Below are 27,007 nucleotides of genomic sequence, written 5' to 3' on the forward strand. Positions count from 1 at the left end.
GGTCCTATGGAAATTAACATGGGGAAAACACATTTTGGGACCCCCCTTTTTTCTCAGCCCCCACTTGACGAATCCCCCCCAAATTTTCAGGGAAGGAGCGGAGCGGAGCGAGCCATCTTCTTTGAGAAATTTGCGAAGATTCATCAACCAGGGCCAAAGTTATTCCCAATAGAATGTTGGGGATTTCCTATGGTAGCCAATCCTAACTATATATACCTACTGGCTATCGCCAGTAGGTAATAACCTACTGGCGGTCGCCAGTAGGTAGTTATAGTTAGGATTGTTTTCTATAGGAAATCCGCAACATTCTATTGGGAATAACTTTGGCGCCGGTTGAGGAATCTGCCTGTAATTTCCCTTAAATTTGCCTCGCTGCGCTCCGCTCCTTCCCTGAAAGTTTGGGGGGGATTAGGGGGGTCCCAAAATGTGTTTTCCCCATGTTAATTTCCATAGGGCGGTTGGACTCACTTTTAACCCGAACGGCTGAATGGATTTCCACAAAACTTGGCAAAATTGTAGGGACTGGTAGCCCGATGAGCCTTTGCTATGCCTCAAGATATGTGCTCCAGTGGATTTTGAGTAATTTAGGTTCAAAAAAATATATATATCTGGGCGGAGCCTAACCACACATCTGATCTGATTGGCTGTCAGCACTTCATCCAAGAAGTGTTGGCAGCCATCTTGGGACCAATATACATGATAGCACCTCATTAAAAAGCATTGTAGTTAATAGAGGGTTTTCGGACTTTAGTTACATTATAAATCATTTGTTGATGGTACCATACTCATTTTAGGAATTGTGGTGTGTTCTAAAGTGATTTTACCATGTGAAAAAGCCTTCTGCTGTGATATCATGAATCATGTTTGAAAGAAAACTAATATCTCATGATTTTCCCACAGTGGTTTGGAAGGGGATCTATAAGCTAAACTGAAAGCATATTTTCTGTAAATTCACATTATCTTTCTCAGTCATGTGAGAATGAAGTCTGACATTCTCAGTAAAACATGCACATCCAACAAGGACAGAGACTGTCAGTTGATTCCTTTGTGTTCTTCTGCAGCCTCCTAGAGTGTTCTAAAGAACAACTAGAGCGCTAACAGTCCTACTTATTACAAAGGTATAGCACACCTGAAGCCATTGTGATGGGAATAAAGTGGTAACTCTTAAAACATTTAATTTAAAAAGGAACAAAATGAGGGGGTATATTATGCCATAGAAAGTATTATTAGTGCTGCAGACAGAAAAATTAGGGCACATTTTGAGTGACTTCTCAAATCCTCTTCTATTTCATTAAAAAATTCTGACATGCAGTCTCCCAAGATGGCCACCAGAGACAAAAGAGCCCAAATGTAGCCCAAATATCACCCAGATGTAGCCCAAGTATAGCCCAATGACAGAATGTCCCAGAGTGTTCTAAAGAACAACTAGAGCGCTAACAGTCCTACTTATTACAAAGGTATGGCACACCTGAAGCCATCTTGATTGCAATAAAGTGGTAACTTTTAAAACATGTAATTTAAAAAGGAACAAAATGAGGGGGTATATTTTCCCATAGAAAGTATGATTAGTGCTGCAGAAAGAAAAATTAGGGCACATTTTGAGTGACTTCTCAAATCCTCTTCAATTTCATAAAAAAATTCTGACATGCAGACTGAAACATGCACTTTGAAAACCAGCAGCAGACTTCCCTGGTGAGCAGTAGCTTTACTACTGTGATCTAATGAGCAACTAGAGTGCTAACATTCAGAATTTATGGCAAATGTGTGACACATCTGAATGCCTTCTTGATGGAACCAAAGTAAACAAGCATTGAAAATGCAATAGATCTCGCCCTCGTTTAAGTTAAAGCCATTCTGTTTGTAATGAGGTGGCTTTTTAGCTTTGCTTTTATTAGTGTTTTTAAAACTTTCATGTAAATAACATGCATCTGTATGCATATATGTATATGTATGCATGCATTTATATTTGTATTTATATAGATATACAGATTATATATGTTTATATATGTATGTATATATATATTCACTGAAAAAAACATAGGTTATAGACCATATATAGTTAGGAATTAGCATTTACAAAACCTTGAAAATTCACTGAAAAAACCATAGGTTATAGACCATATATAGTTAGGGATTAGCATTTACAAAACCTTATTTTACTCGCACAAAACCATTGAAATTCCCATATATAGTTAGTTGCACTAACTATATATCGCGCACCCGCAATCCACTGCTGATGATGTCACATATTACATCATTCATGACATGGTCAGTGACATCACTGATGACATCACTGATGACATCATCCAGTGACTGTATGTTTCTGTAAAGTTCAAATATGTCTTACATATTGAAGAATGAGTGGATGTATAAGTGTCTGGATGAAGGATTTAGTAGGTGCATGACTGACTGTATGAGTGAGTGATTAAATGTGTCTCACTGAGTGCATGGGTTAGTGACTAAACTGTCTTAATTTGTGCATCATTATGTCTGTTGTTCTGTAAACTGCTGCATGTGTTGATCAGTAGCTATATGAGTAACTATATGGGTTATTGATTGGTTGCCCAAGTATTTGTATGGGAGACTGAGTGTGTGTGTGTGGGTGGCTGGGAGGTGTGTGACTCTGTGCATAGATGTGTGAACAGTTGATTCACTAGATGTATGGGTTCAAAAGTGCATGTGGAATCAGCTGTATGGGCGGTTGACTGTGTGCATGAGTGTATTGGTGAGTGAAGGATATCTCAGTGCTACATGTCAAAGTAAGTACATATGTAAAACACAGTACATGTGAGAGTTGACATATATAAATAACTGTGCATAAGAGCCAGTGAATGTGTGAGTGGCTGTATGGATCATTGTAAACTTGTATCAGGGATTGTATAAGAGAGTAAATATGTGTTAGTATATGTTTGAATAAGTAAGGTGTGTATAACTGTATAGTTGAGGAAATGGAGGTGTGATTGATTTTTTGCATGACTGACTAGGTGTGTGAGTAACTCCATGGATGAGTGACTTTCTGTGAGTGTCTGTTTACACTGATTGTATCTAAGGTTATATTAGAATCTGAAGAGGTTCATCGTATTATCACATGAATGATATCATCAGTGATGTGATGAGTAATGTCAAATGAGATGTCATCAGTGATGCCATTTGAGATGTCATCAGTGATGTCATCAGTGATGTCATTTGAGATGTCATCAGTGATGTCACTGACCATGTCATGAATGATGTAATATGTGACATCATCAGCAGTGGATTGCGGGTGCGCGATATATAGTTAGTGCAACTAACTATATATGGGAATTTCAATGGTTTTGTGCGAGTAAAATAAGGTTTTGTAAATGCTAATCCCTAACTATATATGGTCTATAACCTATGTTTTTTTCAGTGAATTTTCAAGGTTTTGTAAATGCTAATTCCTAACTATATATGGTCTATAACCTATGGTTTTTTCAGTGAATTTCAATGGTTTTTTAATAGCAAATAATAAAAGCTTTAAAATGTCAAGTATGTGGTAGGTAAAAACATTTTCGTGTTTATGCACGCTGATGTGCTTTGAACGCTGCCCCCCTCCTCTTTTCTTTTAGGAGTATTCTCTCTTTGCAGATAGTGAAGGGTAGGTAACACAGGCCTTTGCCCCCGTTGTAATCCGTCGTGCCTGCTTCCCTCTCCATTTGATTGATTGTTATCCTAGCATTTATTGTTTTGGAATTGGTTCTCTTTGGTTCATTCTCTATTTACAAACAAGCACAGAGTCGCAATACTCTGTTTAGTCTTTGCAGATAGTGAAAAATCGTTAAAAAAACAAAAGGAATCAAGCAAAATCAGTAGGCCACTAATGGGATCTCTTTTTGACCTCGCTAAAATAGAAACATTATGAACAACTCCTCATGACAAATACGAAACTAGTGAGAGGAACTGAGCTCGACACCATGATGGCTGCAAGACAGCTCGGCTCCGCCGCCCACCCCACCCAAAATAACGACAAACCCTATGCAAATGTTATAAATATATACAACACACCAGCAAAGTAACAGGGTAAAACGTTTTATTAAATAATTATTTACATGGCAGCCTGCTGCAACATCGATCCAAACAAGCTTTTTTATTTGGGACTCAAAATCAACAAGTAACAAGGTAAAACGTTTTATTAAATATCTATTTACATGGCAGCCTGCTGCAACATCGATCCAAACAAGCCTTTGTATTTGGAGCTCAAAATCAACCATCAATAGTAAGATTTTCATAGGTGAATGTAGGTTCATGGTTTTCCATCCACAGACTAAAAGCCTGGAGTGGGAGTGAAAGAACAATAACTAGGTAAGAAGGAAGGCAGAGGTTGTGGGAAGGACTCTGGATATGGTATGTTGCTTGGTCCCTGAGATGCTTCGATGTCACTGCCTTGCATAAATGGCATAAGTCCTGGATGTTGGGTGCCATAGTTGAGGGTTCCGAGCAGCGCTTGTAACACTCTCTGAAGCTTATTTGCACCTGCTGCAGCTTCACTATTCTCAAAGTAAATGGGGGCTGTTTGTGGACCTGACTGCATTGGAAAACAATGTGATGCGGTGCCTCCCTGAACCACTTGACGGAGGCCCCCGAGATAATTGCGCATGCTCCACACCTTGTCCCACAATCCGTTTGACCTGAAGACACGTCCTGCGGTGCCCTGGTCCGACCATCACATATACCTGCGCCAGGAGACGGCGTGGGGTGCAGTAGAAGGGAGAGGCGGCGCGAACGAGCCTCCCCCACCTCCCCAGGTGGAGGTTTCTCAGCTACACCCCAGCGCTTCACTCGACCAGCTGACTTGCGCCCGCTCTTGCGACACAGTGCCTCGCTCGGCCAGCTGAATTGCGCCTGCTCTTGCTATTACAACGTCTCACCCGCCATCCAACGGAATTGCACCCAATCTTGCGGTACAGTGACAGGCGGCTGCTACGGAGCTCACAAAATGGCGGTCGGCTCCACAGACTTGGGCCTGGCCTGCAAAGATGGCTCTGGGCAACCGTGGAACTCGGACGCTTGACTGCTAGGGCATGGGCCCCATTCCCAAAAGAGTCCCCTCAGCCTTGAAGATTCTACAACAGTCACCGGGACCCCCGACTCCCGTAGACTTCCGGTGGGGAGCGACTGCCATGATTGCTCACGGAATGGCCACGACGTAGCCACGAGATGGTGGTGCTCTCATGCTGACGCCAGCTTCAGTCTGAAACATCCAGAAACACTGCAGACTACCAATTCGATCAGTTCCGGTGGAGCCCCAGCGTGACCCGGTAGAAAAGAACTTGCCCTCCCCTCTTTGACTGATGGTTCTTGTTGCCTATCCCTTCTCTTGTCATTTAACAGAAATTTTTGGACTGCTGAAAGGGGTTGTGTTCCGACCGCTGGTTGGTGGAGACATTTTGACTATATTCTGGACCTGTGTTGTCGCGTAATGCGTCATATGACGCGCCGCGTTAGCGCATCCGGAAGTGCTCTGGTGCGCGAGGCACAGCTTCCCGGAAACGATCCAGAGCGCGGCGCGCAGCGCGTAACGTAAGCATAACAGGTCATGTGACTTGTTAATAAAACTTTTCATTGGTTCATTTTACTTTTGTTATTCTAATGATGAAAGGCTTGGTCATATGACCTAAAAATAACACTTTTCATTGCTTTCGAACATTTTTTTTTCCCAAATGATGAAAGCCCCACCTTTTTTTTTCTCACTCTGACTTGTAAAGCAAAGGACCCAGATGCATTTACAGTTTATCACTAACAAAGTTCCAGGCTAATGTATGTTCCCGGGAAATTTACAACTGTCCTGCAAGTAAAATATTCCTATTTCGAGAAAAAGGGCGTTTCTTCGTCCCATGAGGGAGCCGTTGAACAAAAGAGGCTCGGCCTGCTGTCTTAGTCGCTGATAGGCATGAATATCGGATTCTTATCGATCACTTTATGTTGCAGGAGTGGAAAACACAACAGCCCTTGACCATTTATCTTTACTGCTTACCTGCGTATTATACCTTTTAACCGTCATGTAATCGGGCTGCTTTATTTCACTTGCCTTTTACTGATTCGAAAACAGTGGCTATTATTCAAAACTTTACCAATCTAGGTACTACTACCATGTTTTGTTTTAAAAACCTTTATTGTGAAAATGTCAGTATACAAATACGGGCCTATAACCACGTGGGCCGGCCACGGAGCAAACTGGAATCGTATATGATGAGGGGACATTTACACTGTAGAAGAACGTAACGGGCGACCCATTAGGTTGCAAGAACTAAGGTGTCTAACAGTTGCGGAATCGGTGGACGTACATTTTATAATTAAAGTACCACAGGGCCAGTTACAATAAAATTATCTAGATATACATTTGCGGGCAAGTACCATGGGTGACGTTAATTCGAACTTTCAATAGTACAGTAATCAATAACACAGCAGAACTTAATATCAATAGGGATGTCCAAATGTTCAATCAGTACTCGTCCCCGCCCGCCATGTGCTTCAAAACTGCATACGTATCTCGTGATATCAAGGTTGGGCAACCAGTACACAACAAGGAGTTACGAGTCCCATTTATACCGGCGCCATTTTGGGCAAGGCCGGGCAGGTCCAGGATATAGTCAAAATGTCTCCACCAACCAGCGGTCGGACCAGAACCCCTTTTGGCAGTCCAAAAAGGTTCCGTTAAATGACAACAGAAGAGATAGGTAACAAGAACAATCAGTCAAAAGAGGGGACGCTTTCGTGAATGGGGCCCATGCCCTAGCAGGCAAGCGTCCGAGTTCCAAGGTGTCCCAGGGCCATTTTAGTGGACCAGGCCCAAATCCAAAGAGCCGGCCACCATTTTGAGAGTCCTGTTGCAGCCGGCTATCGCTGCACCGCAAGAGTGGGCGCAATTCAGCTGGATGGCGGGTGAGTCACTGTACCGCAAGAGCGGGCGGAACTCAGCTGGATGGCGGGCGAGACGCTGTACCGCAAGAGCGAATGCAACTCAGCTGGATGGCGGGTGAGGCACTGTGCCGCAAGAGCGGGCGGAACTCAGCTGGACGGCGAGGGAAACGCTAAGAGGCACCCCACTGCAGATGAGGTACCTCCACCTGGGGAGGCGGGAGAGGCCCGTTTGCGCCGCCCCCCCCCCCCGGGCACCCCACGCCGTCTTTCGGCGCAGCATTGTAGGATGGCCACACCAGTGAAACTTGCTGGACACCACCTCGGTGCCATCCGGATCTCGGCGCGTTGTGCTGCCTTCGGCCTACTGTAGCAGCAAGTGCGGGCGCAACTCTGCTGGACGGCGAGTGAAACGGTAAGGGGCGCCGCACTGCAGATGAGGTGCCTCCACCTGGGGAGGCGGGAGAGGCCAGTTCATGCCGCCTCCCCCCCCCCCCCCCATGCACCCCACGCCGTCTTTCGGCGCAGCATTGTAGGATGGCCACACCAGTGCGGCAACTTGCTGGACACCACCTCGGTGCCATCCGGATCTCGGCGCGTTGTGCTACCTTCGGCCTATTCGCACATCGGTCCGCTACTGACGCCGCCTCACAGGCCAACGGATTTTGTAGGCTTTTTATAGCCCAAAGCCGCATTACAGGTCATGTGACTTGTTTATAAAACTTTTCATTGGTTCATTTTACTTTTGGTTTCCTAATGATGAAATGCTTGATCATATGACCTAAAAATAACACTTTTCATTGGATTGAAACATTTTTTTTTCCCAAACGATGAAAGCCCCACCTTTTTTTTCTCACTCGGCAATCCAAAAAGGTTCTGTTAGATGACAACAGAGGGGACAGGCAACAAGAACCATCAGTCAAAGAGGGGAGGGCAAGTTCTTCCCTACCGGGTCACGTTGGGGCTCCACCGGAAGTCATTGAATTGATAGTCTACAGTGTTTCTGGATGTTTCAGACTGAAGCTGGCGTCAGCATGAGAGCACCACCATCGCGTAGCTCCGTCGTGGCCATTCCGCAAGCAATCATGGCAGCCGCTCCCCACCGGAAGCCTGCGGGAGTCGTGGACCCCGATGACTTTTGTAGAATCTTCAAGGCTGAGGGGACGCTTTCGAGAATGGGGCCCAAGCCCTAGCAGGCAAATGTCCGAGTTCAAATGTGTCCCAAGGCCATTTTAGTGGACCAGGCCCAAATCCGAAGAGCCGGCCGCCATTTTAAGAGTCCTGTGGCAGCCGCCTATCGCTGCACCGCAAGAGTGGGCGCAAATCAACTGGATGGTGGGCGAGACGCTGTAGCCGCAAGAGCGGGCGCAACTCAACTGGATGGTGGGCGAGACGCTGTAGCCGCAAGAGCGGGCGGTAAACAGCTGAATGGCGGATGAGGCACAGTGCAGCAAAAGCGGGCGGAAAACCGCTGAATGGCAACTGAAACGGTAAAGGGGCGCCCCACTGCAGCAGAGGAGCCTCCACCTGGGGAGGCCCATTCGCGCCGCCTCCCCCCCCCCTCCCCGGGGCGCCCCACGCCGTCTTTCGGCGCAGCATTGTAGGATGCCAAGACCAGTGCGGCAACTTACTGGACATCACCTGGGTGCCGTCCGGATCTCAGCGCGTTGTGCTGCCTTCGGACTATTCGCACAACAGACCGCTACTGACGCCACCTCACAGCAGCCCATTGTTGCTTTGTTTAAAAAATTTTTTTTTAACGTGTTTACTTTGTTGGAGCGTTGTATATATTTATAAGTTATTAAAGTGTTATAATCCTACTACTTTGTTGGAGTGCTATATATTTTTAATGTGACACATAATTGTGAAGACTTTGATGTACAAAAAGGCATCCCTGGAATCTTCCGCTTCAGGCTCGGTCCCACACACCCTCACAGTGAGAATCCCCTCCCCAATCACAATACAGGATCGTTATCAGATAGTAGGAACGCGTGTGGTGTGACGGATCTCATGGAGTGGGGGCCTTGATCTACTGTAACTCCTTTGAAGAGGGGTGATTCTTTACAGTTGGGGCCATAAACTACATCCGCAGGGCTAGGTGATAGCCTGGGACCGGCCTGGACAATCAGACACAGAGGAAGAGGAGTGTCAGAGGGTGCGGTAGTGAATAGGGTGAAAGGGAGGTGTCGGGCGGGCACAGGGTGTGATTCTCAGGGAAGAGCAGCGCAGATGGGGGGAGGTTTATGGCACATGCATGAGAGAGAGAGCGGGGGTGACCAGTGCGTGGGGGAGATGCTTGCGAGGGTGGGGAGCCATGCTGAGGATCGGCGGCGTGCAGAGAGTGGGTCTGGTCAAAGCATCTAAAATGGCTGCCGTGCACGACAAAAGTGTGGCATTGGAAAAAAGGCAAGATGGCACAGACAATGTTGATCAATACGGATTAATTTATAACAACTATTTTTAACAATATATTTACTCGCAGTGTCAAAATGGCGGTCAACACTTCCTGATTTCCTTCGAATCGAACGTTAACAGACGTCACGCAGCAAAAAAAAAAAAAAAAAAGCTCACGCGCAGCCGCTGGAAGACATGTATCAACATATATGAGCATCCTCAGCCACCCTCAGAAAACATAGGGGGTCAGGATACGTCTCCTGTACCCCCTTATACCCATTTCTCACATTGTTTTTCCTCCATCTTGTAATTTAATTAAAACGAAACACAAAATGGCGAATTCCCGTTTCGCGACCTGGTTCGCGAACCGGAAAGCGCTCCTACCGCAAAAAATCACATTTTTTTTATTTGCCCCACGGGACCCTTTAATAACCCCAACATCATTCCTAGGGGGTCAAGAAGGGTCTACCTTGCCCCCTTTCATTAAATTCCCCCTTCGTTTTTCTCCTCCTCTTGTCTCTCGATCCTACCGAGAGACAAGATGGCGGCCGCTCCAGACTGTTTAGAATGTTGACAGACACCGGAGAGCCAATCAGCTTCGCTTCGCAAAGTTCCGTTACGCGAAAAGTTCGCGAACCGGAGCGCTACCCGGGACGCTGTCACAGATATATCTGTTTTTTAAAACGTTCATTTCTCAAAATCCACTGGAGCACATATATTGAGACCCAGCAAAGGCACATCGGGCTAACAGTCCCTACAATTTTGCCAAGTTTCGTGCAAATCCATTCAGCCGTTCGAGCTAAAAGTGAGACCAAACGCCCTATGGAAAAATGAATGGGAAAAACGCGTTTTGGGACCCCCCTTTTTTCTTGGCCCCCCCTTGACGAAACCCCCCCAAATTTCAGGGGCTGCTCAGAAACACAATGTGCCATTTCCTGAAAATTTCAGCCGATTCCGTCGACAAACGCCAAAGTTATTAGACATAGAATTTTCAAAAGTCCCATAGAGAAAAAATCCTAACTATATATATATATATATATATATATATATATATTACCTACTGGCGGTCGCCAGTAGGTAGTTATAGTTAGGATTTTTTTCAATGCAAAATCTCAAAATTCTATTGTGAATAACTTTGGCGCCGGTTGACGAATCTGCCTGAAAATTCCCTCAAATTTGCCTCGCAGAGCTCCGGTCCTTCCTTGAAAGTTTGGGGGGGATTCGTCAAGCGGTGGCCGAGATGAAAGGGGGGTCCCAAAACGTGTTTTCTCCATGTTAATTTCCATAGGGCGGTCGAACTCACTTTTAGCCCGAACGGCTGAATGGATTTCCACCAAACTTGGCAAAATTGTAGGGACTGGTAGCCCGATGTGCCTTTGCTATGTCTCAAGATATGTGCTCCAGTGGATTTTGAGTAATTTAGGTTAAAAAAAATATATATATCTATGGCCGTGCCCCGGTACGCGATCGAGGAGCGCAGCGGGCGCGACACGCGAGGTGCGCACGGAAAGCTGATTGGCTCTCGGGTGTCCGTAAACATTCGAAACAGTCCGGACCGGCCGCCATCTTGTGTCTCGGTAGGATAGAGACACAAGAGGTGGGAAAAAAAGGGGGGAAATGACCATAAGGGGGCAGGGTAGACCCCCCCTGACCCCCTAGGTTTGATGTGGGGGCTATAAAAGGGCCCAGCGGTGCAAAATATATATATATTTTTTTTGATTTGCGCGGGGGGAGCGCCCGGTACGCGCACCGGGGAGCGGCCCATGGGGAAAGAAGAATAACAGAGTTTTTAAAAAATGTAGCCTTTTTTTATAAATTGGAACTGTTTTTTTCTTCTTTTTGTTGTTTTATATTTTTTTAGTGTTTTTGGAACAGTTTGCAATTTTTTTGGCTTTTATGAACTACTTTATATTTTTTTTGGTATTTTTATGGGGATAAACGAAAAAACAGGGAATTGAAAATGGCTCAACTGGAGCAGAAAAAAAAATCAGAAAAAATTAGGGTTTTTCGGGGCATTTGTGGTTGTCCCCAGCAAGGACGATGAGCTTTATGCTCAGTTCACCATAGGAGATGACCTTACCACAATGTATACATGTTATACAGAAATCAGCAAACCGTGGCTGAATGCAAGGGATCGTCTCCCTTGCCTCTGGTCCCGTTGGAGTGGGTTGATTTCTTTGGGAGGTGGAGCTTGAAGATTGGGGAAGGTTACTGGCCAGTTCCCTCATCTCTGCAGCAGAATAGTTGATTGTATGCCTGCGCTGCATGTGGCGAATCATGGTGTTGTTTCCAAAAGAGTATTTCTTATTAGGGTTTCCCCTGGAAAGTTCCATGCCACAGATTAGGCAAGTCACCTTGGCTGCATTGACTTTTTTCTTGCCCTCTGGGATCGAAAAAAACTCCCATACAATGTGTGGTTTTGGCTGGTATGGGGTATTGTGTTCTGGCAGCCATCTTCTCCTCCCCTCCACCTCCTTCTCCTCCTCCTCCTCCTCCTCCTCTTGTTGACCACCAATGTAATCTTGTGGTGGTCCTCTTGGTGGTTGTGGTGGTGGTGCAGATGCTCCAACTGCTGTTGCTATTGAAGCCATTTCAAAGTACAAAATATACCTCAAAGATTGCAAAACAGGTCTTCCTAAGTCAAAGGACAAAGTCAGAATAAGGATAAAAGGTGGGGTATTTCATCATTTGGAAAAAAAAATGCCTGAACCAATGAGAAGTGTCATTTTCAGGTCACAAGACCAGGGATTTCATCATTATGAAACCAAAACTGTTCTGCACCAATAAAAAGTGTTATTTTCAGGTCACATGACTGACGCGCTTACGCGGCGCGCCCCCGGGCGTGTCGCTTAAGCGCGTCACATGTTTACGTTGCGCGATCGTATTCGCTCGAGTGCTTCCGGGTGCGCTTACGCTGTGCGTATCACGTGGACGCGGCTACGCGATACGTCACGATGATGTTTTCGTTTGCGGCAATAGCGCTAACGGGACGCTCTCCGGAGCGCGCCCTGGGGCGCTTCAAAAGACTACGCTTTCCGGGGCGCTTACGGGGCGCGCCCCGGGAGCGCTCCAGGGTAAAAATAAATAAATAAATAAATAAATACATATATATTAAAAAAATTGTTTTAAATACAAATAAAATATAGGATTCATTCATTTTCAAACATATTACATTTTATAGCTATAGACATTTGCTATTAACAAAATTTTGAAATTCAAAGAAAAAAACATAGGTTTGGGGCCTTATATATAGTTAGGAATTAGCATTTAAAAAAACTATGAAATTCACTGAAAAAACCATAGGTTTCACACCAGTTATAGTTAGGAATTAGCATTTAAAAACCTATGAAATTCACTGAAAAAAACATAGGTTTCACATCCGTTATAGTTAGGAATTAGCATTTAAAAAACCTATTAAATTCACTGAAAAAACCATAGGTTTCAAACCAGTTATAGTTAGCTGGAAATTTTACTGACATAAAACCATTGAAATTCCCGCGTTATAGTTAGTTGGACTCACTATAACTTGCGCGCCTGCAAGGCACTGCTGATGACGTCACATATTACATCACTCATGACATGGTCAGTGACATCACTCATGACATCACTGATGACACCATCTTTGTGACAGAGTGAGAGACCTCCTTTCAGTGTAATGTAACCCTTGAAAAACATAATCAAAAATAGAAACTAACATTTTCAAAAAAAGGAGATACCCATACCAGTTACAACAACCAATTCAGTAATTCCACCATCTATATACACAACCTCTCATTCAGCAACAGTTCTATATAGTCACTCATATATATACTCACTCATCATATGTGGTGATACACATATACATCCTGTTACACACCGACAGTCATTCAAAAGTTACTCACACACATACTCACACATGCAAATAAATTATTGAACATCCATTTATTTGAATATACAGCTATACACACACACTAGCACATTACTTCTAAGGAAACTTACACATACTTACTCTCTTAAACAATCACTTATAGAAACACATACTTTTTTTAACAGGAACTCTTACAATCTCTCACTCTCACATATACTCACTTATATACATCAATACTCACAGATAGATTAAAACATATGTCGTTACTGATAAAGACACTAGTGAGACCGTCATTCACTCACTAACACACACATATACACACTCATCCACCTATACAGTCCTGCACATATGCTGTCTTCAAAACACATACAAACAGTGAGTCAGTCATTGATGCATCTATGTGCTAAGTAATACCCCCACCAAACCATACAGACACTCATACTGATACTAAAAAAACATCTAATAACCCATATACAAACACATGTAGCTACTCACCAACCCATGCAGCCACTTATAAACAAAGTGAAACACTGATTCATATATTTAAATATTTAAACATTACTCGCTAATATATGTATTCACTAAGATACACTTAATAAGCCAGTTAACCAATCAATTTTTTTTTTAAAACATCCTTTTAGACACTTATTTAAACATTTATTCTTCCATCGACCTTTACATCTATATCTATACTACTATTATAAAGAGAGAACACAAACCTTTGAGCCAGGTAAACTACAAACGTAATGCACCAATCACTACACCCAATACACCATTTGAAAGGGGAGATGTGGCAGAAGGACATAGGCTATAGATATGTACACCATATACATTAAAAAATCAAAAATGTCTGTTGCAAGAGACGCACATGATGGGGACAAAAGTGCTTAGCCTGCAGAGATTTGGTTACCAACAGGTATTTCATGCTGGGTTCTCCAGGGGTTCGAGGGGGGTGGCTGTCCTGGTACATCGCAGGCTGGCATACACTCATGAGCGACATTGGATTGACCCACAGGGTCGCTATGTGTTCGTCAAGGGCGTGATTGGTGCTGAGCAGGTGGTGTTTGGGAGTGTGTATGCCCCTCCCCCTTTACAGTGGTCCCTGGCTGAGAGGCTATTTGAAATATGGGCAGATATCCCGGAATCCCTAGCTGTGTTAGGTGGCGACTGGAATGATGTTATGGATGTTTTCCCTGGACCGCAGGAGGCTGCAGGGGGTTGTGGCGGCTGCCTCCCCTACCAGACTGAGAGCGATGGTAGAAGGATTGGGCTGGGTGGATGTTTGGAGACACTTGCATGCCACGGTGCGAGAATATACCTATGTTTCTGCTGTGCATGGTTCCTTTTCACGACTGGACTATGTGTTTATGCCAGGGGCGTTCCTTGATAGGGTAAGGGAGGCCACGATACTGCCTAGAGGACTGTCCGACCACTCCCCTGTTGCAGTGCGGGTTGAGTTGCATAGGAAACGTCAACCATTCCGATGGAGGATGTCCTCGTGGCATCTTCAGCAGGCAGACTACACTCAACATATGCGAGGTGCAATCGCCCACTACTGGCAGGAAAATCTAGTCGAAGATGTAGATGTAGTGACAGTCTGGGAAGCCATGAAGCCTACGCTGAGGGGCATAGACATAGCATGGTGTGCTGCTGCCCGTCGTCAACGCCGTGAGGCCATTGTCACAACCGCGCGCGGGTGGAGGTGCTGGAACAACAATGTCAGAGAGGGGGGGATGAGGTGGCTGTGCGGCTGCTCCTGCAGGCGCAGCAATCCTACGCGTCTGTCTTACTTGACGAGGCTCGCCAAGCGTGGCTGGCCACGCGGAGCAGGATATATCAGTGGGGTGATAAGTCCTGTATTATGCTGCATAGGCTGTGTCAACACACCATGCAACCAGTCACGCTGCCGGGCCTCACCGACGGTGAGGGAGTTGCCATAACAGACCCAGCAACCCTGGCGACGAGCTTCGCCCACTACTATGCGGAGCAATATCCTCAACGAGCCTGTCTCCCGGCGGATGCGATTGACAAATTCATTGCTGACCTGCCCCCCGCGCGGTTTCTGATGAGGTGAGGCAATCCCTGGACCTCCCCCTTACGGCAGAGGAGCTGGGGGATGCGCTAGGGCAACTCAACACGGGAAAGGCACCCGGACCGAGTAGATTTCCCTGCGAATTCTATAAGAAATTTCATCTCCAATTAGGACCTCATTATAGGAAGACACTGGAGGCGGCGAGAGAACGGGGTGGCTTGCCGGCTGAATGGCGCCACGCCGAAATTGTAGTTTTCCAGAAGCCAGGTAGGCCCCCAGACCGACATGAATCGTATCGCCCCATAGCCCTGCTTAACATCGAAGCCAAATTGCTGGCCAAGGCGTTGGCAAACCGCCTCCTCCCATATGTGGCTTACCTGGTCCATCCGGACCATGCGGGCTTCATGCCACATAGAGCGACACGACACAACATCAGACGAGCGCAGGCTGCCGTTGACGCCATGGGGGCCACCGGGGAGCGGGCGGCCTTATTACTGGCGGACATTGACAGGGTGTTTGACTCGGTCAGCTGGACATACTTATTCGCTCTCCTGCCACGCCTTAACCTAGGCCCAGTATTTATCTCATATGTCAAGCTGCTATATACTGATATAACTGTGTCCGTGCGAGTGTCTGGAGCGATCTCAGAGAAATTCTCGATTAGCCGGGGGACCCGACAGGGGTGCCCATTGTCCCCATACCTCTTTGCGCTGGCTATGGAACTTTTTGGCCTCTTGGGTGCGCATTGATGCGCAGCTTCGTGGCTTTGTGTGGGGCGCAGGACTATCTGATAGAATTGCGCTCTATGCAGACAATGTCCTTTTCTTCCAGACAGACCTTAACCGGTCGGGCCCCCGAATATTAGAGATAATGCGCATATTTGGCGAGGTATCAGGACTTTATCTCAACCCGCGTAAGTCAACCCTTTGGGTGCTGGGCGGGGGGGCTGGTGTATACCCTTGGGCGTCGGCCTTGCAGGTGGCGGTCGGGGGACTCAAATATCTGGGTGTCTTCCTGTCCGAGTCCGCTGACATCGCATGGGAGCGCAACGTGCTGCCAGTGTGGGACAAAGTCCAATCAGACATCAAGACATGGTCTCGCATGCCCCTCAATATATTTGGTAGGTCTGCGATTTTCAAGATGGTCGCACTTCCGCGTCTGCTATACCAACTGCAGAATCACCCGCATAGGGTTGAACCTCAGTGGTTTCGTCGGGTCAACTCAGTACTGGGCCACTTCCTGTGGGCTGGGGAGCCGCCAGAGTGGCGCTACGGACATGCTTCCTGTCCACATACTGTGGGGGTCTGGCCACATCGGACCTCCTGTCCTACTATCAGGCCTCCCACCTTTTGGTTCTCAATGAATGGTGGTATGGGGATAGAGGAGACCCTGCGTACGCCCTCGAACGCTCGTTGATGGGCGATACCACGCTGCATACGCTATTGTATTCGGCTAGGCAACGGAGGGAGCTGTCACGCGCCACACAGGTGGTCTTCATGATTTGGCGACAAGTGCTGCGCCGTATGGGCTGGTGGGGCAGACTGACTGCAGAAACTCCACTGTGGAAGAACGGACAGCTCCCGGCACTGGCCTCGCTGACAGGGTTTGGTGGCTGGGATTCTATCGGAATTTCCTCGCTTGGACATGTCCTGACCAGGGTTACTCTCAAGTCCTTCCAAGAACTTAGTACTGAATTCCATATGCCCAAGACCCAATTCTTCAAGTATTTACAATTCCGTCATGCGCTTGCACCTAGTTTGGTTGGCTTGGATCAACTACCAGAATTTAGTCCAGTAGAAGCCAAAATCTTCATGGGGGACCTTGGGGATGAAAAAGTGTCCAGAATCTACCAAACGCTAGTTACCCATTGCTCCTCTTCCCTGCTACCGCTGAAAGAATCCTGGGAAACGGACATTGGCCCACTGGACGAGGATGACTGGAGGGAGGCCTTGGAGTCCCCGCGCGGGGCTGCCATTGCAGTGCGACTCCGCTTAATACAATTTAAATATCTACATAGGGCTTATTATACCCGGGAAAGACTATGGAAGGCGGGCCTGGTTGCTTCTCCGGAGTGCCTGCGCTGTGGGTCTGAGAGAGGTACGCTGCTGCATACGGTATGGTCCTGTGTTGGTCTGACTCGGTTCTGGAACGGCGTGTGGAATTGTTTGTCGGAGGTTCTGGGATGGGACCTTCCCCGTACGCCCAGGCTGGGGCTTCTACATATCTTGGAGAATGTGGGTGGGAACATCTACAAACGTCACCTCCTGCTGTTGGGTCTGATGGTTGCTAAGCGGGATCTGGCAAGGGCATGGAAGGGTGAGCGTGCTCCTCCGCTGGGTGCCTGGAAAGCGGGCCTAGACTACTTCATGGGATTAGAGCTGCCTGTGTTTGAAGCCAGGGGATGCCCCCGGAAACATTACAAGATCTGGAAACGGTGGGCGGATTAAAGGGGGTTAACTCTGGAGCCTCCAACAGACTCAGATGATGGGCTACCTACGGAAGGGGACCTTTCAGGCCTAGGGGGGGCACTCGACGATTGTTGTACTGTATTCAAATGCTGAGGCTTATTGTGATCACGTGCATCGGGTTAGGGTGGGATAGGGGTGGGTAGTTGGGGTGTTGGGTAGTTGGGGGGGAAGAGGGGGGGCCGGTGGGGAGTTTTCTCCAAGTGATTAGGTTTATGTATACACTAAGATATGTCTACCATTTGACAGTGCCCTCCTGACTGTGGAGAACTGTATTTATGCTCTGCCTAATCAATCAATAAAAACGGTAGTGAAAAAAAAAAGCAAAAATGCCAAATGTGGTAAAGTAGTCCCTTGGGGGCGTGGTCGTGGCCGTGGGCGTCTCAAACAACAAATGTGGGCGTTTACAGGGCCGTGCCAAGTGCAAATAGCAAACATATGCCAAGCGACTTCACAACACACTTACATATGCACACATAGAGCGGAAATGCGCTTTCACTGAATTTAGAACGCACAATATGCAGACATAGAGCGGAAATGCGCTTTCAATGAATTTTTAACAAACATTTGCAAATCCCAACACATACAGCGGGAATGCGCTTTCAATGAATTTAAATTCACACATACAGCGCGGTAACACCAATATACAAAAACAGCAGAGGTGCGCGCTATAAGAAATATACACATGTTTGTTACAGTTACCCAGACAACATTGACGCCTTCGCATTAAAAACGGGGCGGGCCTTCCATCGACGAGGAGTGTCAAATGATGCCACACAGGGAGCAGGATTAATCGCATACTACACCAATCACAACGCACTAAAGAAAACACACACACGACTTCGGCTTACCAAAAAAAAAGTCTTTAACCATTGGCCATTGACCAACGACGTCACAGGGGCGGTAAACACGAACAAAAAAAGACGACATTTCTTAACGGAGAAACGCAATCGGCTGCGCATTCACAAGACTTTCTTCACATCTTGCGGACAAGATAAAACGCTTACAATAAGACATACGAATAACAAAAATAACACAACTGCCCATAATCACTCGAGCACTGCGAGGACTTCACCACACAATTGACAAAACGAAAGGGAAACTTCTTTGAAGGGATACAAAAACGAACACACGGGAAGAGCCTTCGAAAGAAAAAAAAACATTAAACAGGTGACACGACACTTTCCTCACATCTTGCAGACAACATGAAACGCGGAAAACAATACATACGAATTAAAAAAATAACACAAGTGGGCCAAATCAGTTGAACAGGGCCAGGACTTGCACAGACAACTCTTCTGCGGGGCGGGCGGGGGCCCTGAAGCAGCCTTTTGCTCCCGGACAAAGTCGGGACGGGCTGCTAGTATACATATATAAAACATATTTATTTTTCAGAAAGACACACATTCACTAGATGGTGTCATCAGTGATGTCATGAGTGATGTCACTGACTATGTCATGAGTGACGTAATATGTGACGTCATCAGCAGTGCATTGCAGGCGCGCAAGTTATAGTGAGTCCAACTAACTATAACGTGGGAATTTCAATGGTTTTATGTCAGTAAAATATACAGCTAACTATAACTGGTGTCAAATCTATGGTTTTTTCGGTGAATATATATATATATATATATATATATATATAGGTTTAACTTACCTTTATAAAACTTACCCTGCATGGTATAGGTATATCCCTGGTAAAGGCATGTGTGGTAAAGGAATGCTTTGTATTGTCATACAACCCTTTGCACAGCTCCTAAACCTATGTTCTATGATCCCCTTTATCTGCACTGATCGTATGGAGCACCTACAATGTTCAGAGTCAGAGTCAAAAACACTTTATTCGATTATTTTAAAATCATAAAAGTATGCTATACATCCAATTCTGATCACAAGAATAAAAGAATTTATATAAAAAACGTTAAAACAAGAAATCATTATGTACAAATCTTCAATAGTAATCAAGATAACTGTACAAAAATTTTATACAGCTACATCATATTTACACTCACTATAGATTTCTTCAAGTTTTCCAGTGAATTTACATAGATTGTACTAATGAATTTGCTAAATGATCTATTTACAGTTATATTTACAGATCTATATTACAATCAATTTACAGCACTACTCTGACAGGGCGTACAGACTTTTTCAGGGAACAAAATCAAATAGTCAGATCCCATACTATCAGGGTGGTGACGGTCGGAGTCTTTTTTGTCTGGACCGAATAGACATTGTAAGGAAATTGGCTACCCCATACATTATTAAAGGTGTTTCCATTAGCTGTAGGAACAGAAAAGCCGGTTTAACTTGTATAAACCCTAGATCTTTCAATATAGGCTTGATAAATTTCTCTCTAGCATTTTTAAAAAGGGGACAAAAAAAGAGAAAATGCAAAGAATCCTGATCGGAGAAATCATCACACTTGCAGGGAACATTCTCATGGGGCCTACACCACTTACTATATTCACCCAGCAGAAAGTGAGCCTGATTGAAACGAAATTTCGTAAGAAGCCACCGGTGGAAAGGTTTATTTACTATCGACAGATATGGTTCGATAGCTAGAGATGTGATTGTCAAATAATGGGACCTTACAGTTGGCTTCATAATTTCACATGACTCTCTTTCAGCTTCCCTTTTCTTTATATATTCGGACTTTACCCAACTAATATCCTCTTTTTTTAGACCTTCTGGGTTGGTATATAGGTCGGGGCGGCCCAGATATCCTGCTGTTTTTTTAATATATGAGAGCCACTCAATCTCTGCCACTCGGTCCCGCCCCATGCAATCTCGGATAATCTTATGATTTAGTGTTAAATTGGGGTTGAGCCAAGTTTTAATCCATGCCCGGAGTGGAGCCAGGGACAACATATCTTCAATATAACCTACCCCCAGTTCCATATGGATTGAAAAAGCAGGTGTAGATTTTGGCAGACCCATAACGGATCGCAAGAACATATTCTCCGCTCTTTGAATGTGGGTTGTGTTCTTGTAACCCCATATAGAGGCTCCATACCTGGCTATTGCCAGGGTTTTGGCTTTATAGATGGATAGAATAGCCTCTGGTGGTTTACCGCCAAGGCGTTTTGCGAACCCCAGTATAGCAGCAGATGATCTTTTTACTGCTGCGGCCTTATTCGGAATTTGTGGTGCCCATGTCCCTTTCTCGTCGAACACCACTCCTAAGTAGGTAAAAGCTTTAACTTTAGAGAGTACGGAGCCATTACAAGACAGAGTTTTGATGTTAATCTTGCGATTACCCACAGCCATAACATGTGATTTTCCTACGTTAATTACTAAATCTAGATCTTGCATGAAAGCCCCAAATGTATTTAATAAATGTTGTAGACCCTTAGGGGTCCTTGACAGCAGTACCGTGTCGTCGGCATATAAAAGTACCGGCATCATGGAACCACCCATGCGGGGTACGTCTATAGAGGCCGCTTCTAGGGACTCTCCCAGTGAGTTGATATAAAGGGAGAAGAGCATAGGTGCCAGGATGCACCCTTGGCGCACCCCCCTTCCAGATTTAAAAAAAGCGGTACAGTTCCCTTCTTGAGACATACGGATAGTTGCCCTTAAGTCACTGTGAAGTCGCGCCAAAAAATCCACAAGTGCTCGATCCAGTCCCTTGTTAAGGAGTATTGTCCACAGCTTTGACCTATTGACTAGGTCAAAGGCTGTGGACAAGTCCATGAAGGCCAAATACATCATCCCCCTTGATGCTACTGTATATTTGCTCAGTGTAAGGTGTAAATTAAGGCATTGATCTTCTGTACCTCTGGCAGATCGAAAGCCATACTGAGCTTCACACAAAATGTCTTTATCAGTGGCCCATGCTGAGATTCTTTCTAGTATTACTTTACCTAGGATTTTAAATGAAGAATCTAGCAGTGATATGGGCCTGTAGCATCTAGGGTCCCCCCTTTGGCCCTTCTTAAATATGGGGATGATGACAGACTGTGACCATGTAGTTGGGGGTCTTATCTTGTCTATACCAACTACATTAAAAACATTTGCAAGTACAACTGACCACATAGCCGAGTTTGCTTTAAACATGTCGGCGGGTACGCCATCTGGACCGGGGGCCTTCTGTGATGCCATATCCTCAATTGCCCTCTGTACCTCTTTAATGGTAAAGCTTGGTAGGCTGTCATGTGTATCAATCAGTATTGGGTCTGATTGTCCTAAATCAAGATTGCTGCCATAAATTCTTTGGAAATGATCCAGCCATTCCTTCTCAGGGATATTTACCTCTAGTGGCGCATTTTCTTTCCCATTGAACAAAGGGGTATTGACAATGGTCCAGAATTTTGCGCTATCCCTCAGGGTAGCTTTTTCATACAGATCCTCCCAGGCCTGTCTCTTTATTTCCCTTTTCCTCTTTAAAATATCCAGGTTATACTGTTTCCTAAGCCTAGCCACCTCCAATCTATCACGGGGTACCATTTTCAAAGCTTTGTGTAGTTCTCGATGTGATTTGGAGCATTCATTATTAAACCACCCCTCTACCTTTTTCTCTCTCTTTTTCGTTTTACATTTTAGGTCATCTGCCACCTGACGGCAGATGGATTCAAAAGACCCAATAATATTCCCCTTAAATTTCAGTGGTTCCCTACAGACATTAATATCACTACCCACTTTCTCGTTTAAGGAGTAAAGGAAATCCTCTGGTATAACTTTGCTCCATTTCACCCGTCTCCCCTGATCCTTTGTAATTATATCTGTAGAGAAATCTACTTCAGGATTTTTATTAAATAAAAACAGGTTGTTATCCTCTATATTCAACACAACCGGATTGTGATCACTGAATGTAGTGTGTATAGCATTATAAAAAATAACATTATGTAACATAGCCGGTGAAATGAATATATAATCGATGATAGTATTACAATCCCTAGCACTGTAGGTTGGGACCCTTTCGTTGCTATCAAAGAACTCTGGTTCAAATAGTTCATTCTCTAAAAGAAGATCTTCTAGGGCAGCCCCTTTTACAGAATGTTCAAAATGTGGGGGTGGGAACATATCTGAATTTACAGTATCTCTTAGCTGACAATTTTGTTGACATAAATGTACATTAAAATCTCCCATCAGTATAAATATACCGAAGTGGTTTGACTCTCTTTAAAATTATACATGAACTCATTCAAGGAATTTACATTTTCAATATCACCTGTGCTTTGGGTGGCATTATAAAAATTAATATAAACACATTTGGATTTATTAGTCAATGTGACTTCCAGAACTAAATAGTTTTGGGATGACGTCTGTAATACCTTCGCAGTTCCATTCATTTTAACTGATATTAAAAACTGCAACCCTCCTTTATTACGTCCTGAGTTCGAAGACTGTGCTGCTAGGAAATAGGATGTGTACCCATCTAACCAGAAATCGCAGTCCCTGTCCCACGTTTCCTGTAGAGCTACCACATCATATTCTTTTAATAGATCTAACCATTTTATGTCATCCCTTTTCGAGCGGAGTCCTGCAATATTCCAGCTCATTAATTTAACAGTAATACCCTTTTCGTTTCTAGTGATGGATGTGGGCAATAATAGATCACAAGTATTTTCGCAAGTAGTCAGTCAATCAATTTCCTCCAAATTAGATAGAGCAGAAAACCTATTTGTTAGCTCCAAACTACTTCTTGCTTCGCATCCCTGATTTGCATGGGTTTTAGGTAACATGCCAGTTGTTTGGGTCGCCCAAGGGCTAATAGAGTGGGTTTTGGTTGGGATAACATTGCGGGTAACCCTTTCAGGGAGCATCTTAGGTGGTGCTGGTGGAGGGTAGAAGAAACCTAAGGGGACCGCTCTGATCCTGTCTTCTTTGACCTCTGTAGCATCCCAAAATAAACGGGAGGCCTCATGGGGTCTATTAAAGTTGACAATCAAACAGTCGCCAGAAAGTTTTTTCTTTGAATATCCCACCCAATCCACGCGTCTACCTGTCTGGATGCATTCAGAGATATTATTTGGGCCAGTACAGTTTGCATCACACCATGTCTTAATATTAGCCAGCTGTATGTCATTTGACTCAGATTCCCCTAGTTTTAGTACAGGTACATTCACCAGAACAGCAACAAAAGGTGTAGCTTCTGGTGGAAGGTGAACTGGCGGTCTTGGGCGCTGTCTTCTAGGCCCTGCTGAGTTATGCACATCTTGAGAGGGTACCATAGATTCAGCCTGGGGTGGACAAGGTTTAGATGCCAAATGTAACTTGGTGGTAGATGTGCTATCCACTTGCCTAGTGCCACAACCATTTGACGTTTGTGGTGGAACAGGTGGGATCTGGGGACAAGTTAATACAGTATCCCCCTGCTCCATAGGGGATTGGGGTTGTCTCTGATGGTTAGGAAAAGACTGTGGTGTGATTTTGGATAATGGGCCCCGAGGATCTTTCTCAAAAGATGTTATATATTTATTAATCCTATCACATTTCTTCAGAATATCAGAAACACATTCCTTAAGTGTGTCTATAATGACAGTGGAGATTTGTATGAGTACCCCTTCAAGCTTATCAACAAGGACCTTCTCCACCATGTCCTTGATAGAAATTTCCAGGGCACTCAATGGGGTACTTTGTTGCTTACGACACGGTGCGCCATGAGTCTTTGATTTATTAGGGCGCTTGATAGTCTGGGGTTCAGGCTCAGGCTCCTGGGTACAATCATATGTAGGGTGCTGAAGGACTTGACTATAGTTCACTTGACCCTCTTGTCCCTCTTGTTCCGATGCGATGTCTGTGTCTAGTTGCCTAGTGATAGGTGCTTTTTCAATCAATATTACCGGGTCCAAAGGGATTGGTTGTCTAGTCAGTGTAGGCAAAGTTTGACTATCCACCAATATTGGGTCCAAGCCTAATTCACGTTCTTTATCAGCAATTTCCTGGTTCAGTTTGCCCACAGCTGATGTCAGGAATGTCATTATGTTAGATGATGCTGGTGCTTTTCGCGCAATTTTAGCCTTAATTGTACCCCCATTGTTGGATGTTTGAAGTTTGCGCTTACCCATTTTCCGAGGTGCAGATCGAAGGGGGGGGGTGCCCGTCCCGTCCCCTGACGTCCCCAGACGGCCCGCCCTCTGCCCGGGCTCCGCCCGGCGCCGCCCGCGCGCGTCCGCGACGCGGAGGAAGCTGTCGCCTTTAGTAGCGCCTCCTGGCGCTTGTGCAGGAAGTGGGCGGAGGTTACTGCAGGGCTCGCTGGGAGTTGTGGTCCGCTCCGCTCCGCGGCCGTGCGATGGCGCTGCACAGCGGCGGGGGCGACCACAACGTCAGGGACCCAGTGGCGCTGTGTGGAAATGGCGGTGGAAGCAGCGTTTCTACGACCCCTCCTGGAGCCGGTAGAGCCTTGTTCTGTCCCACCTACAATGTAAAACCCACGGTATATCTTGTGTATATATGAAGGGAGGACCAAATTGTTGATTGCAGAAATAAAGTCCAATTTTTCGGATTTTTTAAGCTATATTATCTTAATTTTGTCACCCAATTTCTCGAGGTATATAGAGTTATCCTCTTCATTTGTCACATTTCGTGCGTTCTAACATCCTTGGGATAATGTCCGCACCAGTGAAAAAAAGAAGAAAGAAACAGTCTGCTGCGTGTTTGTGTGTATGCAGCACATCTGAATAAAGCGTGCCGGCCCCGCAAAGCTTACAAATGCCGAACCGACGGTGTATGCATTAGGAGGCAAACATAGTGCGATCCAAGGGGCTTCTCTGCGCCAGCTGCTGTGTACTCTGCAAGCTCTGACCCTCACTGCTTTCTTCTCCGTTTGTTTTTCTCGGTTTGGTTCGATACCCGGACAGGCTGCTGGAGAAAAACAGCCTCTTTGCAGACTTTGAAGACGGGAACAGTGTCCATAATCTGGTCAGTAATCTTGATGCTGTGTTTGTGCTTTTGATGTTTTCTGGTTGCAGCGGCACAATAATGTTTTATAAATTGCTTTTTCTGTAGGAAATGAAGAATATTTAAATTGCGCATCAAGTGTATATTTCTATGTATTTGTGTGCATTTAAAGTGTGCTTTTCGGCACATTACGTTTTTGGTACGTGCATGTTACCTCACAAATTTACAGTAGGTTGGGAAGGGAGACTTGACAAGTTTGTGGTATACAAAGTGGGAAGTTGTTCTGAGGTACTTGACAACAGAGTTTAACGTTGCTTATTACTTGTTTCACAGATTCATTGTGCAAGTAGAGAAACCGAAAAACATATTTTACACATATATATATATCTCACATCTCGTCTGAGCATGTAGTGTTGGCATAACATTCTAATATGTGAGGGGCAGATTTACAAGCCCCTTGCGCCGCGTTTGCGTCATTTTTAACATGGGTAAAGTGACGCAAAAGTGGCGCAAGTGGCTCAAAATTGCCCCGAGGTATTTACATCTCCCGTGCGGGGCAGGCCCAATGGCCAAGGAACATTCGCACAAGAAATAAGCAATAACAGTTGCATGTTTACAGAACCAGTAATCAGGGAACCGCTTTCTGTATTGTTCCCCACCTATCACATCCAGAACCGATCTTACTGTAGTAGACAGCCCTGGGATAGGGCTAGTGGGGTTGAATTATCAGCAGGTCGATCCGCCCTTTAACCAGCCCCGTACCCAATTCGAGCCCTCGTGGAGGGGTTTGAGAACACTAAAGGAGAGTGTTCCAAATCATCAAAAAGCTCCCCTTTATGGTGAATTTCCAGCACATTCAATCAATCCATTTTTATAAAGCACGCTACTCACCCGTTAGTGTCTCAAGGCACAGGGGCGTGTAGCTTCGTTGGGGTCATACGAAGAGCCAGGTCTTGAGGCCTTTTCTGCATTGGTCCAGCGTGGGGCTTCGCCAGAGGTGGAGAGGGAGGTCGTTCCATGTCTTGGCTTGACCACCGTGCTTAGCAGCGTATATGCAAAAAAGAGAGGCAGTGGCGAGGGAGGGCAATGTTTGCATGGTCCAGTGCTGCCCCTGCTACTGGAGGTAAAAGACCTAAAAAGGTTACCTCGGTGCTGAGCAAGTTAAAAAACCCTCATCCGGGTATATGGTATTCATGACCAGAAGTAGCGACTCCGGAGAGGTGTCTGGTGGAAATGTCATTTTTCAAGGTGCAAACTAGACGATGGCCGGTGGCTTCAGTGATAAATTAAGCCTACAGAGAGCAGAGGTACCCCCTTATCCCTGGCCCTGCTTCTTTTACGAAGTATAATTAAAGGCACCCCTCCACGAATCACAGGAATCGGGTGCCTGCCAAGACATCTGTCTGACGTGGAGAACAAGTTGCAAAGCAAACCATAGCCAGTGGCTTCACTGATAAATTTAGCCTACAGCAGTACTGTCCATAAGGGCTGAATCCATGCTAGGTTTTCAGGATGACCACCAGGGTAAAGATGTTCCATTTAGATTCA

At 45.4% G+C, this 27,007-nt stretch overlaps 1 protein-coding gene across 2 annotated transcripts in view; it reads left to right on the top strand.

Annotated features, from left to right (window-relative positions):
- The window catches only part of LOC147708099 (uncharacterized), a 958,668-nt gene that overhangs the window by 883,319 nt on the left and 48,342 nt on the right, over nt 1-27,007 (top strand). For both annotated transcript variants that reach the window (XM_086926871.1, XM_086926872.1), the window contains exon 13: nt 25,420-25,480. In XM_086926871.1, the coding sequence (XP_086782997.1) occupies nt 25,420-25,480 (61 nt within the window). The remainder of the gene's footprint in view (nt 1-25,419; nt 25,481-27,007) is intronic.

Source organism: Lissotriton vulgaris, chromosome 6 (assembly GCF_964263255.1).
Source record: "Lissotriton vulgaris chromosome 6, aLisVul1.2, whole genome shotgun sequence".
NCBI classification, from domain to species: Eukaryota; Metazoa; Chordata; class Amphibia; order Caudata; family Salamandridae; genus Lissotriton; species Lissotriton vulgaris.